Source organism: Xylocopa sonorina, chromosome 6 (assembly GCF_050948175.1).
Source record: "Xylocopa sonorina isolate GNS202 chromosome 6, iyXylSono1_principal, whole genome shotgun sequence".
Taxonomy (NCBI): Eukaryota; Metazoa; Arthropoda; class Insecta; order Hymenoptera; family Apidae; genus Xylocopa; species Xylocopa sonorina.
This window is the reverse complement of record NC_135198.1, coordinates 9818688-9836482: the sequence shown is the minus strand read 5'-3', so window position 1 is coordinate 9836482 and position 17795 is coordinate 9818688. Positions and strand designations below refer to the sequence as shown.

At 51.2% G+C, this 17795-nt stretch overlaps 1 protein-coding gene across 1 annotated transcript in view; it reads left to right on the top strand.

The window, feature by feature from the left end:
* The window catches only part of Sfl (N-deacetylase and N-sulfotransferase sfl), a 61128-nt gene that overhangs the window by 7137 nt on the left and 36196 nt on the right, over window positions 1-17795 (top strand). Inside the window, exon 2 of the mRNA XM_076896416.1 lies at window positions 15166-15363. Coding sequence (XP_076752531.1) covers window positions 15166-15363 — 198 coding nt within the window. The remainder of the gene's footprint in view (window positions 1-15165; window positions 15364-17795) is intronic.

Sequence of the window (17795 nt, the reverse complement as noted above, 5' to 3'; positions counted from 1 at the left end):
GCTTTCAGGTTGGACTTTGACGAATCAACGGCCGGTGGCCGTCCCGCGCGCTAAATCATCGCGGAATTAGGAGATATCCAAGCGGCATTTCCTGAATTCCATTCGGCTGGGGGGGAAGCAGAGAGCATTCGTGATGCGCCGATGCGGGGATCGCGTCGCCGCGCGATCTAACCGGTCCGTCTGTCCCGGCTGGTATTTTGCCTCGGAACGGTGGACGCGTCGCTGATAAGAGGGACGAGGTGGACGAATGGCCGGAAAAATTGGCGGGTCGCCGGAGTCGACGAGCCTGGATGTCTGTTAATAAAGCACCGGCTGATAAGACCCGTTCGCCGGTGGACGGTGAAAAATTGCGCGATCGCCGGATTGAAAAGGATTCGATGGGTGCCAAAGGAGTTTTGGGGAAGGGGTGCGGAATTGGCGAACGTTAAGTGATTGAGCGAGAAGGGGAATTCGGCTGGCGAGGGGTGGAAGAATGGGGTTGATTAATCCTTTTCGCGACTGCGATCGCGTATCGTGTACGTTCGTTATCGGTACTGCGACACGTACGTTCTTTGGCTATTGTGTCCAAGTAAAAACCTGTTTGAGAGGATCAGCGAGTTAGAAATTTCGTCGGGGTTTCAATTTTGTATCTTATCTTGGCGATGGATCCGATCCGGTTGGAGGCCATCTTTGATCCGGATCTGTTGGAGTCGATGATCAAAGGGTATATCTGGCAAGCTCTTAGAAGCCTAATCTAAATCGCAGATATCATTTGCTCTAATTCCATCTCTCCTGCGACCCTCGGCCCTCCGACGGAAATTCTAATTTGATTATAGCCTCGATTCTGTAAAGATCTCCCTTCTAAACCCATCGCGCATCGAGGCGTCTTTGATGTGTAACGCACTCTAGTTTCCAGTTCTACTCTTTAATCACTCGTTAATTGAAACCACGTTGCTATCGCGTATCTAGAACTCACCAGGGAGTCGGACTTTGATGGAACCTCGGGGCCAGATATGTGCATACATAGAGAGACAAAAAGCATCGAGCCGTGTTCGGTCGATTTCTCGCGCAAACAGACTATCCCGAGCCCCCTTTATCATTCGAAAAACTGTTTATTTAATAAACTAACGAATATGTATACAGAAAAAACATCGTAGAAATGATGTACGCTCTCCTGCATTCGAAAGATCTATATGCGTAACGCAGTGGTATAGCACGCTTGTCTGACGGTGCCGTCCTATTCCGCTTACAAACCGCTTGGTAGCACAGTGAATCTTCCGAATATCTCGCGGCATAAACTACACGGTATCTAGCGAGCAACACGCATTAAATATCTTCCCTTTTCTCTATCTTGTTACCAAGTTTCGTAAAAATTACTGCACCCTTATCAAAGTCTGGCCACGTACACGTAATTATCGATAAGGCAGCAGAAAAATCGGCGAATCGTTGCGTTATCATCGAACGCGTTACACGCCGCCGGGGGCGTAGCACGATAAAGCAGCCGTGAATCGCGAACCGGGACAGGGATCGCTCGATTTCCCCGTCGTTATCCTCTGGTACGACATCGCGGTCGCGGAAACCGCGGCTCGAAATTCTTGAGACGCTCGGCGCCAGTTTTAACGTGAAGCTATCTGACGCTCGTCGCGATGCAACTACGCGCGCACAGCCAGATATCGTGGCGTATCCGGCGGATCTTTGAGGCTCGCCGCAATAATCAGTAATACGCGTGTGCGCGGAACAGCGGTCCTGATACTCGCGAATAAATGCGCGATACTCGCCGCTGGCCTGGTGGACGCGCGACATTGAGCATGCACGCTGTCTGGCAGTTCGTATTTTCTGCGCAGACCGTCGTTCTGGGCTGGAAAAAACTTTCGAGAGTCCACTCGAGGCCACTCGAAAGGACCCCATTGATTTCCGTGGTTATAAATCAATCTCATGGCGTCATCTCGCAATTAGACATCCCGCTGCGAAAGAATTCGATCGAGAGATCCGGAGGCTGCTCGAATTCGAGGTTTCGCTGGGTTACCGATATAGACGAGTCCTCGCCTATGAGATGTGGGACAGCGTAATCCACGGCTCGCGTCGAATCTGCCAGCCATAAATATTCCATACAATACTAACGACACACAGTATCCAGCGCGCTTCTGCTGGGGTTGGAGCCGCGGCACGGAAGCATCTTTTGAAAAATCCTCGATCGATCGGCTTTTCGACGGTCGCGCGTGATGAATCGGTTCCAGCGAAGGGCTTCGATCGTCATCGGCAAAAACCATCTTCTGGCACTGTTATGGGTCGGAAGAAAAAGGGTTGAGGGAGAGGGACAGAGGGTGGAGAAGGAGGTTGCCGTAGGGTTGGTCTACTCGATACGCCTTCGAATTGCGTCGAGTTGATGTACGGCGAGGATAGGCGAGAAAGGGATGGAAGGAAGCTTGTGGACGACGGACAGATGCTGCTGGTGGTGCTATAACCGCGCGCCGGAATGGAAGCCAATAATTCTTTGTGCTCGGGTGATCGCGCGCGCGTGCGAGCGGAGGAGGCGCGTGTGGGCGCAGATAGCGTCGTGGCTGTATAAATTGCATCGTTTTCCCTTGGACGGTTCATCACGGTCCGTTGATCGCGTTCTATTGATTAGAAGTCCAATTATTGGCCCCGACGACGGCTATTTTTGCTCCGGTCCCCGTCGCCATTCCGGCTTCGAGATCATCGAATCAAAGGCGAGTCGAACATTCGAATTGTTTCCACGATCGGACGCGGGAGAGAAAAATGAAATTACGAAACGAGTTCGAGTGTCTTAAATCTCGAGGGGTGTTATAAATCCGGAAAGAATTCTCCGAGCTATGAAAGAGTTCTTTAAAAGAGGGGGATGAAGGGTTTCTTCTTGAGGATAGCTATGCATAATGGATTCCTCATTAAACTCGACGATTCTTCCTGCGAGTAAGCACCCAAGCCCATCTGTCTTACATTTTTAACTTATTCTACCCTCTACAGTAATCACCGGGAGATTCTACAAAAGAGCCTTCTGGGACCGGTGAAAGCAAAATCTACAATTCACCTCTGTCATAAATATCAAAGCACGCCCACCAAGCTACGCGAATGTTTCCGTTAATTCGCGTATTTATAAACGTAACTAACAACCAAAGGAAACTCGAAACTACTCCACCCCCAAAATATTATCCTGGCTAACCTGTCACCTGTTCCCGGCCATTTTTTCCCTCGCATAAATTTCCCGTTAATCGCAGGAACATCCGCGGCGAAACGAGCGACGGCCTGTCCTCGTACGTATCTCCGTTCCAGCGGAGCACGAGTTCCGTCCCGCTGCCGACGTATCATTAAATTTCATGGAATGTTAACGACCGAACGTGACGTTCATTGAGAGCTGTCTATTCACGATCCAGGCACGTGCCCCCGCGATCTGAAAGAGGACACCTCCTCCCCACCTAGTATCTGCTTCCTTGGAACGTGGCCACGGGTCTCGCAAATGGTAGCAACCAGCGCGACCGATACTCCGCGACGCGGTTAGGCGGTCGGGTATTCGGGGTACGCTGATTGCGAGCGACGCGATCGTCGAGGCGCACTTATCGATGCAAGCACGGGACCGATACGCGCCTCGTCGAGGGGCCTCTTCCCGCCGATAAGCCGTCCTCTTTTCGCCGTTTCGAGCGCAACTTCGCATTATCGGCACGTCCCTCGAATTCCGCTTATCGAGCAGCCCGCGCGGCGATCTCGCGCGAGCGCCACGATTTAAAGTGCCTCTAATCGTCGAGCGGCTGATAAAAACCGGAGAGGAGGTTGCTTCGCGAGATTTATGCATCTGGGGGAAACGGGTTACGCGGGAATCGCGTGCGTGCGCGCGCGCGCCTCGTGATTGATGTCGTTCGAACGAACGGGGACGCAGGTATATAGAATTTCGTCGATGAAAGGATGGATCTATGGATCGTTGGTCTCGTTCGATCGGATTATTAATCTATGCTCCTTTGCGCGACGAACGAATAAAAATGTGGTCCAGCGAAGGGACCACCGAAAGAATCGCCGCTTTATCTCGCTAATTTATTTCGCTGTTTACCGAGTCGCTCGAAGATTACACGCGGGGCTTTCGCTCGAAAAGCTGGGACGGGCGTCGCAACGCGTCCCCAGAGAAAAAGAGTGCCAGCCGGGACGGACAGCAGCGGTGTGCAAGGTTTCACGGAGATCAGCCGGGTAATTCTTTTCGACGCTAATCCGCTTGCAGCGTCGCGGAAAAGAAGCTTAGGGCAACATCTCGCGCATTGAGCGCAGCCTCGCGTCCCCTTAAACGACGGATCAGGCGAGTACCCGCGATCAAGAACAACCAGTCGGCGTCGTGTTTCGATTATGAACGTCCCGCGTCTCGCGAATGCAGACGGTTGCCAGCTTCCTGTCCGGCGAACGATCTCGCGGATAATCTCGCGATCCCTCGCTCGTATCGCCGGCGTATTGACTCTGCACGAGGTGTATTTCTAATCTGTTGGACTAAACTACGGAGAAAGCAGGTGAAAGCGAGTGTCACGTTGGCGCGGGTCGTCGCATCGGTCGCTCCCGTGGGTGAAAATCAAGAGGATGGGAGATGTGGAGGGAGCACGTGGAATGGAATTTTGCTAGGCGAATTTGAACAGCTGCTACTACGTCATTAGAAGCGTTTCCGTCTAATTGTTTCAGCGTCGAGCGTTCCGATCTCTCCGTCCGTTTGTCGGTCTCTCGTTAGAGTTAACAGGGGCCCGGTTCCGCGTCTTCGCGAGCTCAGAAATTGCGGCCGTTCCAGTCTAACGCTCGCCCTTTGACGACGTATTAATTGCACCGACTTTGATACATCTCGCGCAAACCGCGGCGTTAATAACGTTTCTGTCGTTGGAACCCGGCATCGAAACGGGATTGAGCCGCCGTGCGGATTTCGACAGCCGTCCGTTCGCGCGCGTTTCAACCCGGAAATATTCGAGCCGGTTGTCTCGGGGGCTTGCGCCAGGGCGGCGATTAATTTTCTACGATCGAACGCGTAACCGTGCGATACTTTATACCGCGGTGTTGATTAACGACCAGCCGTTAACGATTTTCGCAACACCGCGGATCAGACTGGGACGAAGCGTTGTCGGTCGCTGGCAATTTCTGCTGTCGATGTTGGCCCGTTTTCATCGAGTCAGCCTAATGGACGTTCCAGGAAAATCCTCGCGCGAGACACTGTGTCCCCGCTAGGCGAACATAAGCGGCGGTTAAATGACTGAATTAGAGACGAAAGATTGCGGCCATTTCTTTCTGTTAAGTGCTCGTAAGGCTGATATATCGTGGCCCATAAACAAGCGGCTTACAATCCGGCGTGGTCGCCCGTGAGTTTCGGTGCAGCTGCCAAATGTAATTGGACGTAACAAATGTTGCAGCAAAATGCTTTCCCTTCGTTACACGCGCGCTTTCGTTATGACACACTGTTATATCGTTTGGACGTGTATACCCGTCGTAGCTACGTAGAGTATCGTTGACTCAAGTAGGACAGGATTAACACCCTGTCGCCGACGCGAGCGGCGAGATTAGAATTTTTTCGAAAACACCACGGCAGAAGTGAAACTCGGTAGCGGAAGTTCCATCGTGGCGCGCAAGTAGAGTCGGATCGTGCTGTCAGACGGCTTGGAGTCGGTGCGTGGAACTTTACGAAATTTCCAAGTTCCATCGACTCTTATGAACTATCCGACGGCATAGAAAGCTGGCATTATAGTCTATTGAGCTGTACCGGCTTGCGACGCGAAGTTTGCCAATGGCAAATTGGTGTCTATGAGGAAGACAATTCAAAGCGGCTTAAATTGAATTACTATCGATTTCGACCCCGACTTTGATTGAGAACCAATCGAATATTCCTCGGAATGATCTTTCGTTATTATCCTCATCCCGCGCGAGGATTTCATCGATTTATCGTCACTAGAGAGAATAAAATTCGAGCTCGACAAACGAGTCAACAGTCCGCTGGATACATATACCATTTAATATGCTGCGAAACATTTTACTGTTTACTGCTAAATGAGCCACTCGGAAGCCGAACTGTAAATTTCCCAAGTTTACCACCGCAGCATATAATTAGTGTTTAACTTTACAGAAACGAAACGATTAACTCTCTCACCCCCACCCCCTCCACCTCTCTCTCTGTCTCTCTCTTTCACCGAGTTGATTAGTTTAGCTTACGAGTGGCTCGAATACCAGACAAACGCTCGCGCGTGTAACACGTAGAAAATATCCCCTCTCCCATAACCGACGTATCCGCGGAGCTTCATCAAACCGCGCTCTCGTGCACAACACTTAACACAAGAGCACAAAGTCCGACAAAATGTCGAACCAGTCCGACAGCGTCGTCGTCGACTCGCAGTCCCTCGGAATGATCAATCACCTCAGGGATCAGTCTCCCTTTCATAGCGGATTGATAGATTCTCACGCTCGAACTCACTCGGATCGATATTTCACATTCCTCTGATCCCTCGCGGAGCACCCAGCGTGCGTATCCGCCTCTTGACTCTTCATTTCCCTCGTCGCGACGTTCCGTCGCCTCCTCGCAAACCCGACGGCGGACGGAAACCGTCGTATCGTTCCACGATCGGCGAAAAACGTGACCGACGCGGCAACAAATCGCACGTACGCTTTTTACTCGACAGCTGCCCTAAAATCGACCCTCGACCCTCTCTCCCTCTCTTTCTCTCTCTTTCTCTCTCTTTGTCCTTCCCTGTTTCTAATAAAAGAAAGGAGTAGAGGAAGAGGGGGAAGGGAAATTGTGAAAGAAGGATCAAACCCCTCGTGCAGCCAACAGTCGGCCAGGGAAGACGGTTCGAGGGGTGCTCGAAGAGGGTAGAAGCCCATCAGGGTGGGCGACCGGCATCCGGCAATTTACGGACGTCCGGCGAAACTGATTTCGAGGCGACAGAAATTACTTCTTCGGGAAATCGCGGCCGCCTCGATCTCCTCCTTTCTGCCTCGCCTCGCCTTCGCCATCTACGATCATTCCTCCTCGATTTTCCGTCTACTTCACGTTTTCCATCCACGATCATCCTGAACCTTCGGTTTCGTCTTCGAGGCTGCGCGTGCTCGATTCCTTCGACTCCTCGAACCCTTTCTCCGTACGTCCGTTCGACTCGTTCGCGGCTACCTACCCCTCCGGAACGCTCTACACCAGCCAACGCCAAGCGAAATCTGAAATTGAACTGGATTCCTGCTTCACGAGCAATTGACTTCTTAGTCGAAGAACGAGTTTCGCGATAGCCTGGCGGAGGATCGACGAGCGAACGCGAGACAGCGGAATATTTCAATTCGGCATACGTCGAGTTCGTTTCGAGGGAGTTCAGAGCGAAGAGTAACCTCAAGGGTGCGCGACGAAATTTCTATTAAACTCGAAATACCAGCTCGCCATTGATGCGCGCTCTTCAATCGAACGATATTAACGGAAGGCTCGCGGCACTGCCGGAATCGACGAATCCTACAGGGTCATTATCGATTAAGCCTGTGCAAATAGTCAAGTAATTCGACTAGCCCATCAAATGCCGTAATCCAATAACTCGAGCCACTGGTGTATGCTAAAATGCGTCGATCGAGGGCCGCGGAGTTGCCAACCGAATTAACGGCCGTCGCGCGACCGGAATTGCTACCGCTCGCCGGTTGTAAAGAGAGAAAGCGAGCGAGGGAGTGTGCCAGCCGGGTGGGAGGGTGAACGTTCGACAAAAGATCGAATTAACCCTGGTGTGCCTAAATTGTCGACCGGTTCGAATTACCGCGTTCGGCCCAGGGAACCAGTCATTTTCGGCTCGCACGTGGATTATCACCGCAAGTCAAACGCTCGTCGCGCTGCGAGCTCGAAAACATCCGGCTCGACGCTGAACCCCATTGGGAGAACGCCACTTCCGATGGCGAATTGCACTTCGATAGTTGCGTAACCCCGCGCGATGATCGATTTCATATTATCGAGAGGCGAATCGAAGAACGAATTAAAATGTACCGCTCGCGGTCCATTTAGATACGAACTAGTCTGCTCGATCGAATAAAAGCGTAGCAATAACAATCTAATCCGTCGGAACGGTGAGTGAAAAGTTTGATGAGGTTTTGATTTTGTGCAATCTCGCGTGTCGTTCCCCGAGGATCGAAAGATTTACGTCTGCGCCCTATATCGCGGTTCTCGAGCCTTCCAGCCGACGGATGGAAGTCCAGTCAGCAGCTTTTATCGCACCTGGCGCCGTGGATTCGCGTGCGTTGGCGCCATTTGCCCTATCCTACGGCTAGAAGCTCGCTACGAGTCGGCGTACGTTCCTCGTCGAACGACTATCGACGCCAAATAAAAATAAAGAGGAAACGACGGGTGAAGGAACGGAGAAAGCAGCAGGCCGATCTAGGGAAAGAAAAAAAGAAAGAAATAAAGGACGGATACCACGAGACGATTCGCGAGACGGTGTGCAACGAGGGGACCAGGGGGTTGCGCTCGCGGTACTTCCGGTAATTTACCAGGAGAGCATTGTTGGCGAAACTTTTTTACATCCGAGGAGTTGAAAAACTTTCGTCGTTTCACTGCGAACGCCCGGAAAAGGGGAATGAAAGACGATGCTTATTAAAAGCGTTCCCTGATCGCGTTTTATACCCTCGATCGAGGCATACCCTTTCTCGCCGACTTTACACCACCTTTTATACAACTTTTCCATTCACCATCGGCGATTTCCGTCCGCGTCTCTTTAGTTTAGTCGTCCCGCGATGTGTACGCGAAACTATTAGAAGAAGAAGGTTGAAAACCCTCGAAACGACACCCTAATTTCATTCAGGCTACAAAATTCCTCGCCACTTGTCCGTGTAATCGCAGCGATCGAACAAGCGGAGCAGCCCAAGCGACAAACGTCTCCCCTAACCCGCGCGACGCTTTTTCCACGGCTCTTTCGCCCCCGTGGGAGGAGGGTTGAACGCCGCGGGAACGATCTCGCGCGGTTTTAAAGCCGAACGGATCGCGTATCGCGGTTCGTGACCGTAACAGTATATCTTTCCGCGTAGGTTCGTTCACCTTCGCGCGCGTGCACCGTCGCGCCCGCTCCACCCCTTTCAGACGCGGAAACCACGCGTACAGGCGCGCGATCCGACCGATAGAAACGGCCGTCCGCGGACGGAACACTCGTAAAAACCGCAATCGACTGCCGATATCGTTTCAGGACGGCCGCGATGAACGTGCCACGGGGACACGAGATTTTATGCGGCGCCGTTGTCCTCCTGGCCATCCATCCATGCTCGTGCCAAACCACCGGGGCATGTTTCTAAGGGCGTTGGGACTGCTCGCGCGTGTTTCTTACCCCTCTTCTATGCACGGCCAATTTTTCATCAGTGCTGAAGATTGATTTGTTTCTGTCATTCGACTCGATCATCGATTCAGAGAACTCTGAGTTGGGAGCTAATTGGTACCAGCTTGTCGAATTAATTCCACTACCGTAGTCGGAGAAAAGTACATTTAATAACAAAAGATATTCTTGTTTTCGCTTTAGCGCTCGTCGAGAAATTCAACTCGCGGAGACAGAGAGAAAGAGAGATGATCATTCTATCTCTCTTCGAGTATCGTTGAGGAATGCCTGCGTTCGCGGCGTTCCTAGCATCCGTATCATAAACCAGTCAGCGTAACAACGTTAAAGATAGCAGAAATAGACGAAGCTTAACAAGAGTAGCTCGCGTAGCCGCGATCCGAGGTTGACGAACGGGGAATCCGGTTGATTTCGAGCAATTGACGCTGGCTGGGAACCAGACAAAGCCGCGGGATTCTGCGAGCAGCCCGTTCCGTCGTGGCAACGCGGCCACGCATCCGCGTCAGGCTCGCTCGTCGTTGCACGCTGGCGACGGTTCTCCGCGCAGGTTACGCGGGGCAGAACGTTCCGCGCGGAAAGTACCGATTAGGATCCATTAGCGTCGCGGGTCTCGGCCCGAGAAATTCTCGGTGGCTCTAACGAGAGTGCATGCACACGGAAAATACGCCTGCTGCTGCTGCTGCTGCTGCCGTTGCCTGCCTCCTCTGCACACGTGCGCCTTCGGATAATCCGAATGATTAATCGCCCGTCCTCTCTTCCTCTTACCCTGGCTAGCTGCGAAACGAGGATTTCGCCTTGGAAATGAACGAACGACGTTTACCTCGACGAGCAATTTTTCTATTCAACTACGTTGTCCCGGCAGATTTTCTCGGACACGCGCGTGTTTGAACGATTAGCACCTATTTGTGTACCGAGGTAACAAGAAACGCTACCAAGTTCCTCGTAAAACTATATGGGGACAGTAGGAGATCTTCGAAACGGACAATCGGTCCGAGTCCATGTCTCCGAGCCACTCGCGACAGCCATCGCGCTCCATCAAGCTTCATGGTTCACCCCACTTGAACAGAGTCGGTCTAAGAAATTCTAGTTTGGACACAGCTCATACTCGACGCTGTCATCTTCCATTAATTTGGTAGACAGGATAGCTAAGCGGCTTCTCTAGAAGTTGTATATAAATAACCAGCTAATTTCTCTATTTCTTTCGAAGCTTGCTAGCTTCGAAGAACGAGCGCAGAAATTTCTTGTCTCGAGCAAGTGTTGGGGTTGACGGGGATGAGAGGCACGGAAACGACGCTGGGGCTAATAAAGAGGGGCCCCTGAGATACGATTTTAGATCACGGCCATTGTCGTCTATCGACAGCCGATTAAATTAAAGGGGGAATCGGCTCTGAACACGGTATAAAGGGAGATAAAGAGAGAGAGACATCGTGGATCGCGTCGAATTACCGCCCCATGTAACACAGCGGCCCTTCGCACTTCTCGCGCGGACAATCGAATTACTCCCCAGGCGTTTTCCCTTACATCAACGCCCCTCTTTTCTTTCTTCTCGCTGCGAACCTATACATCGAACACCTCTATGAAACACCTCGTTCGCGACGAGCTGACTCGCTCGAAACGCATAAATGGAGGAGAATCGCGTCGATTTTACGCGCGTTCGATGAATCGAAGAGCAATTCCCCGTTTTCATTTCTCAGAGACTCCAAGGGACATTAGCGAAGCAGTTCATAAATCCTCTTCCGCGTATTTTTACACCACCCAGTCAAGCTAATTCTCTATTCTACCAAGAAACCCGTAGGCCTATCCGTTTTCAGAGTCCTCGACACTTCCACGAACAGAACAAACGAACCGTCCCTCGAAGAGAGAGAGCTCGAGTGGTTATCATTAGACATTTTCTTCGAACGATCCTCGAGCACGGAAATAGGCAGCGGAGTTTCGCGAACGCGTTCTAACGCCGCGCGCCAGGATCAGGACCAACCCCCGGCTTCCTGGCTCTGTAATCATTGACGAGAGATTGCAAAGTTAACGAGCGACACGAGCCAACCGGGACGAAACTCTTGCCCGAAGATTTACAGGGATGTTGATGCACCGTCTTAAGTAATCATACCGTTGAGGTCGATGCTGCTGGGGCTCGAGCGTGGAATTCCGCGGGAACCGGCCGTTGAATAATTCGAGTCATCCATTACTGGCGGGGTGTATGCGGACTCTGACGCGCTCGGGTCAGCCCGTTGTTTCGCCTAGCTTCTTCCTCCGAGGATGCTCCTGGGATGAAGCCTGCTGCGGATTATGCGAGACTTTGAAACGATTTATGATTTCGCCCGACGTTATCAAACGCACTGCAAACACCGCGGTTTCCAGGATTGAGAGACTTTGCCAGTCGATCCCGCGGAAGGCGAACAGGGAATTTCCGAGTTCTCGCATCCGGCGTTTCCGCTGGTGAACGGAAGCTATTCATTTTAGAGTCCTTGAATTATCGATCTTTTTTTATGGAGAGAAAGATTCTCGCGTTTTCTTTCATGGAAATCTTAACGATTCTCGAATCAATCGTGAGATACGGATGACTCTTGGAACAGGAATTTCTGCAATAAAATTGCTCGATGGAAAAAAGAGCGCATCGAGAGGGTCGCCAGAGGCAGCGAACTGCCTAAGGGACCCGCGGTAATACGAAGGTAATATCAATTAAGGTAGAAAGCAGGAGCGATCGATCATCGACGATAATCAAGAGCTTCCGCCCTGGCGGAACGCTCGCTAAAAAGCTAGCCCGTGTCCCACTTAACGAATATTTATGTCACCACGCTTCAATGTCGTGCGTCTTATCAACCCTTACTTTTTCCTCTCTTATTTTCCTTTCGATCGTCCCAACGAGGAACAAAATCGAATAACCATCCCCCCCCAAAAAATTGGAGAACGCCATCGCACACTTATCCGCCCGTACGTTTCGATGCGTTATCGTAAATTCGTATTAAGGGTGGCCAATGGGAACGCGGAATTTGGGTCAGACGGCATCGACTAATAAGCCTGCGCGGTAATAGGCTTACTCGATGCATGCATGGCCACGCCGTGATGCACGATAGGATGACGTTCCGTATCTCTCGGACCAGATTACCGGCCTACTCGAAAGCTTACACATGAACACGCGCATGGATCTTTCCGGATGTGAAGCCAGGCCCGGCTCTTTACGGGTTACCTGCTTCTCCTTAATCGAATTTAAGGCGCATCGCTGCCACCCATCATCTGGGTGCCATCTTCGGCTCGTAGATCCTCGCGATTATCTCCACGTGTGGCTGATTCTTTTTTTTTTTTTTATTCGTTTTTGATTCACGCCTACATTCGATTTTTATAGTTTATAATGTTGTATATTATTGGACACGCAACGATACGGTTGTTAGACGGTAATCCCGATAGATACAATAGATTATTCTAATTTCTAGATTATCAGCAGCGTAACGGTGGAAGTTCTGGGTTCAAGCTTCGTTTAATATTATTGTGGTCCGTTGGGGAGAGAATTAGCAAGGATTGCGAACATTCTGGCCGACTTGTACGTAATGGCACTTATTCACTGGAACGCACAGCGCGGGTCTAATTTTACAACAGTAGTTGTTCGGTTTGAGAAATTGGCTAGGATAATCCTGCATTCGACGCGCAACTCTTGTACGTAGCGCTTGTGATATATCACGGAGATTAAAAAGAGACACGCGCCGATTCTAGAACGAAGCGACTCACGTGAGTGTACGAAATCGTTCGCTTATAATTACAGCAGCCTTAAAACCGTTGTAAGGCGTTTCGAGGCGGAAGGTGAGCGTCGAACAACGCGTCCGTCCGGTCGCGCCGCTGGAGACGTTCTATAATTTCTGGGCTAAGAAGTGCCTCAAGTATTTCAAGTATTCGAACTTCCGAGGCGCGTTGAATGCCGGTCGCAAAGTGCACGCCGCATACTTTCCGCGGCGTTTCCTTTCAAGGGAAAAGTTGGCGGAAAGTTGTCGGACAGCGGGGGTTGCTGGGGGTGCGTTGGGGAGGCCAGAGAACCGCGGGGCGTACAAAAGATTCGATTTGAATTTCATACTGGCGATTACGGATGTAGATTTCGTCCCGTGGCGATTCGATTCCATCCCAGCCCGCCCGGAAGTCCGGACGGTTCTCCTGTTTCCGGCTAATGGCGCGGAACTGAACCCGCGAAAGATGCTCCGCCCTCGCGAACGATCGTTTACGATTTACCGCGTGCGTCGCGGGTAATCGAGGTGTCTGAGATCCGGGATCCAGGAAAATTCAATTACCAGATCGATCGTTTCGACGGTACGCTCTGATTTTCGTGCGAACCGAATCATCCGAGTAGCTCGACTCGTTATCGATTATCCTTGATAAAGGAGACGTATGCGAAGGAGCGAGAAACATTTCCGAGCGGTTTCCGAGAGCCAAGGAAATTACGATCGTCGTCGAGGCGAGCTTAGAAACCATCTTGGGAGATCCTTGGCGTGAAGTTGGCGCGGAAGGGGTGCAGTGCTCGTGGGTGCAAGGGCGCGATGCATTATGCTGCGCGGAATTAACACGTCGTCGGGCTGGAGAGTTCGCCCGATAAACCATTGACCATCGACCCTCCGCCACGAAGTCGCAGAGTCGAGTCCACCGATCGATAAACCGGACCTCCGGTATTACCGGGCAAACAGCGCGATATTACGCCGTCCACCGGTCACGTACATCAAGACGAGTTTTGCCTGGCAAATTGCAAGCGGAAACAGCCAGTGTTGTGTTGCAACAGTAAGCTGGAAACGGGGTGGGAACGTGAGTGACTGAGAGAGAAAGAGGGAGAGAGGGAGAGAGGTAGAATGGGAGGAAGAGCTTTCCATTCTACGGGCCGTTCGTCGCGATTTAAAGCGTTCCGTGTAGAGCGTTTCGAGGCCGGACACGGTGAAATTTGTTACGCTCATCCGTTCCGTTTCATCGTCGACGACTCGCATTAATGTAAAAACGATGTACCACCCCGAACGGACGGTTGATCAACGTCGAACATCGTGTTTGACGGATAATCCCCGCGTAATGGGGTTACCGGTTCACGAGTAAGAAGTTAACGTAGAGCTTTTCAATGGAATATCGTGTGATCCGTTGTAATGCGATTTTTCTCTTGTCTCGTTAGAAAATACACGCGCGTTAAATAATTTTAATCGCGACGATTCTCACTTGAAAAAAATTGGCAGAGACATACGACGATACTTGTGGAAGTTAAGAAGTACTCTTGTATACGATCTAAGTATCCTTCCAATAATCCTTCGGTAAGAGCCAGAGATAGCATCAGTCTGTCTGCATGTTAAAAGTCGAAGAGGCGGTGATCCTCTCGCACGGTGTATAAAGAACGTTAATGCCACGCACGCAATAGGATTAAGGCTGAAAGAAGCGCTTTGAAGGCTGGGGCTGAAAGCAAGCGCATTCCTTAAAAAGTTCCAAGCGAGAGGCCCTCGGGCATCGATCACGGCCGATTCCGATGAAGGAATTCGTTCTTCGTCCTCCTTCGAAACCAGTCTCCCTCGAGACGCACTCGGATTATCGGTAATCGTAAAAATGTCGCCCGATTCGCGCCCCAGCGAAGCGATCCGGTTACTTTATTTGACGCGGCTAACGAGCGGATACGTTATCTGCGCTGCGGTGTTTTAATTCTCGTCGAGCGCAAATTGAAACGTCTTATTTTGCGAGAACGAGCCCGATAACGAGGCGATCCTGTTGAACGCCGTGAAATTCTGAAAACGTCGCGCGTTAAATCGTGCCGATAAATTTCGCGAAGGCTGTACACAGCGCCGTCGCTGTTCGAAAGAACTCGATTGCACCCATACGTATCCCGAAGTGGCGTTCCATTCGAGATAAGTGACTTGACCGATGTTTCTCTGTTCCATTTCAGTCTGATCCAACGAGACACTAGGCCAGAGCCGGCGATCAGGTGTTCGATGCTGAGGGGTGCGACGAGGTTGCCCTCGGCGCCGGATCATCGCAGCGAGGCTCGTCTCAGAACGGATTCGAAGGTGTTGGTGTTCGTGGAAACGCTCTATTCCATGCTGGGCAAGAACATTGCCGAGCTGCTGGTCTCCAATCGAATAAAGTGAGTACGACGATTAATTACGCGCACGGCAACGGTGTATCTGTCCTCGCCAAGCCGAGGAGAAATTCGTGAAAACCAGAGCCAGGATATCGGGCAATTTCGTGAAAGCGCGCGATATTTTTCTATAGACGATTCCCTCTCGGTTATCGTGTTCAAGGTTTTTGCGGCTGGAATTCATTTTTATGCCCGGAGAGATACCCTTGTTTTCCATCCGGGTAAACGATTGCGGACTCTTCGCCGCGGCTGGAAAAACTTTATCTCGTTAGCGTTTCGCGCGAGGACCGAGGAAATTGGTTCCTTTTTCCATCGCGTTTCGGTGAAAGGGGATATTATTTGTATCCCACGGACCTCGTTACGTCCATGATAGTGATTTCCTTTTACCTGGCGGCGGTCGAACGATTTTGCGACCGCGCGACGAATCATTTTTACGCGAATAATTCCCGTTAATATACATAGAAATTAGTCATCGCCGGAGTTATTCTACTCGCCCCACTGAACTGGCCTTAATGCCAGTGCCACGGGGAAATATTAAGTTGCTTCGTTCGTTCTTGTCCCCGGGCAAGAAAGGGTTAATTGCGAGAGAAGAGGCGAACGAGAGAAGTGGAATATCCTACTATTAGCCAGTCCGTTTTAAACTCGGTCTACTTAATCGCCTACTAAATGGGACGACGAGTAGCCGCGTGTCTAAACATCCTTGATCTTAATTCGATTTAATCCACGTTGAAGATACCCGGCGACTCGTTCGCGTGATATCGCGCGATAATTCCGCGTCGTCCAATGTGTCGCACTCTGTTACTCGAAGACCGAAGACCGTCGCCTGAGATAAGTTTCGAATAAGCGCGATGGACAGTTGCAAGGTGAAATAAACCCGTAGAAATCGATCTCTCGGCGGATACGAGGGAAGAAAAAAAGAATTCCGTAGAAGGGAGCAGTAACAAGGAGTGGATTTAACGCGAGGAAAGTCGCCGATACTGGCTGGGTTAACGCGGATCTCGAGGCAAAGCCGGTTCCGCCCGATTCTTGGATAATCGTGCAATAATGACCGGCTAATGCAACGTGATAGCTGGCCAAGCCTCGGCGACTGTAAGGAATTAGCGTGAGCGCGAACGGTTCGCCGCACGGAACGGACGGAGACGGGAGGAACGCGATCAAAAGAGGGTGAAAGAGGAACAGGGCGGAGGAGGAGATAGAGAAAGAAGAAAAAACAGAAAGAAGAGGTCAAAGCTCTCACTCGGCATTGTCCGCGAGAAGAACTCTTTATTCGACTTTGTCCTGTCGCTGTTGCACGAACAAAAAAGGGTTGATAAAACCATCAACGGATCCATGGGCGACGACAACGAGTTTGCCCCTTTTCCTATCTCGTACTTAAAAACGATCACTGGCGACGCGAACGCAAACGTAACGCCGGTTACGCGCGACGGACTCTCTAACCTCTGGGATGGCAAGTTGAACGGAACCGGCGAACAACGGACAGAGAGGCGAGCAGGGGTGAAACGATGTACAACCCACCCCCGCGGAGAACTGGATGAAGCGTCACAGGTAGATAAAGTGACAGCAGCCGAGTATGACAGAGGGCATACAAGTTATGTGTCTCTGTACGTGCGTGTATATCGGGTGGCCTGTTCCAGGAGAGCGGCTCGTGTGTTACGCGAGCGGATGGCGTGACAAAGGGGGTGTGTAAGTCGGACGGCGCGAGAGACACGGGCACGCTCGCCCCGTGTATTTTGTGTGCGGACGAGCCACAGTGTGTGTCTGTCATCCGATAATCGGAAAGCCAATCGGCGCACCTGTACGCGGGTAACTAACACACGTACGAGACGATATAGAGGGTGGAGGGAACGGGAGGGCGCGCAGGCATAGCCTCTCGTTTGCTTTATCCGGTGCAATTTCATAATCGATAATCGAGGCCGACGGGGGCGACGGCGGCCAAGCGCTGCCCGCTCGCTGAACAACATCCAGCCGCGTTTACAGGCCGACCGGGGAAATTTTGTTTTCGGAGATTGCTGATTGGTCCCGGCCAGACGTGTGTTCGATCAAGCGATTCGACCTCTCCGATCGAAGATCAGCCGAATCCCTTCGACCACCCGGGGCGTGTTTGTTAATCTTGCGTTATGGGAACGCGCTTCGGAAACGGTCGCGTCCCCTCGTATCGATTTTTATTTATAGCTTTCGATCCACCGTTGGTTCTCCAATAAAATATAATTATTACTGTAACTCTTTCGATCTCTCTCTCTCTCTCTCTCTCTCTCTCTCTCTCTCTCTCTCTCTCTCTATGTATGGAACATTGGCTAGAGATTAAGCGAATTGGTTCACTGGTCGTTCTAAACACGTTCGTAAGAGTCTTGATAATAGCGAAATAGAAATAAGCACGAGGAATACAAATGGTACCCGTGTCACGCAGAGATGCGAGTGGAATAATTCCGATTGTAGTC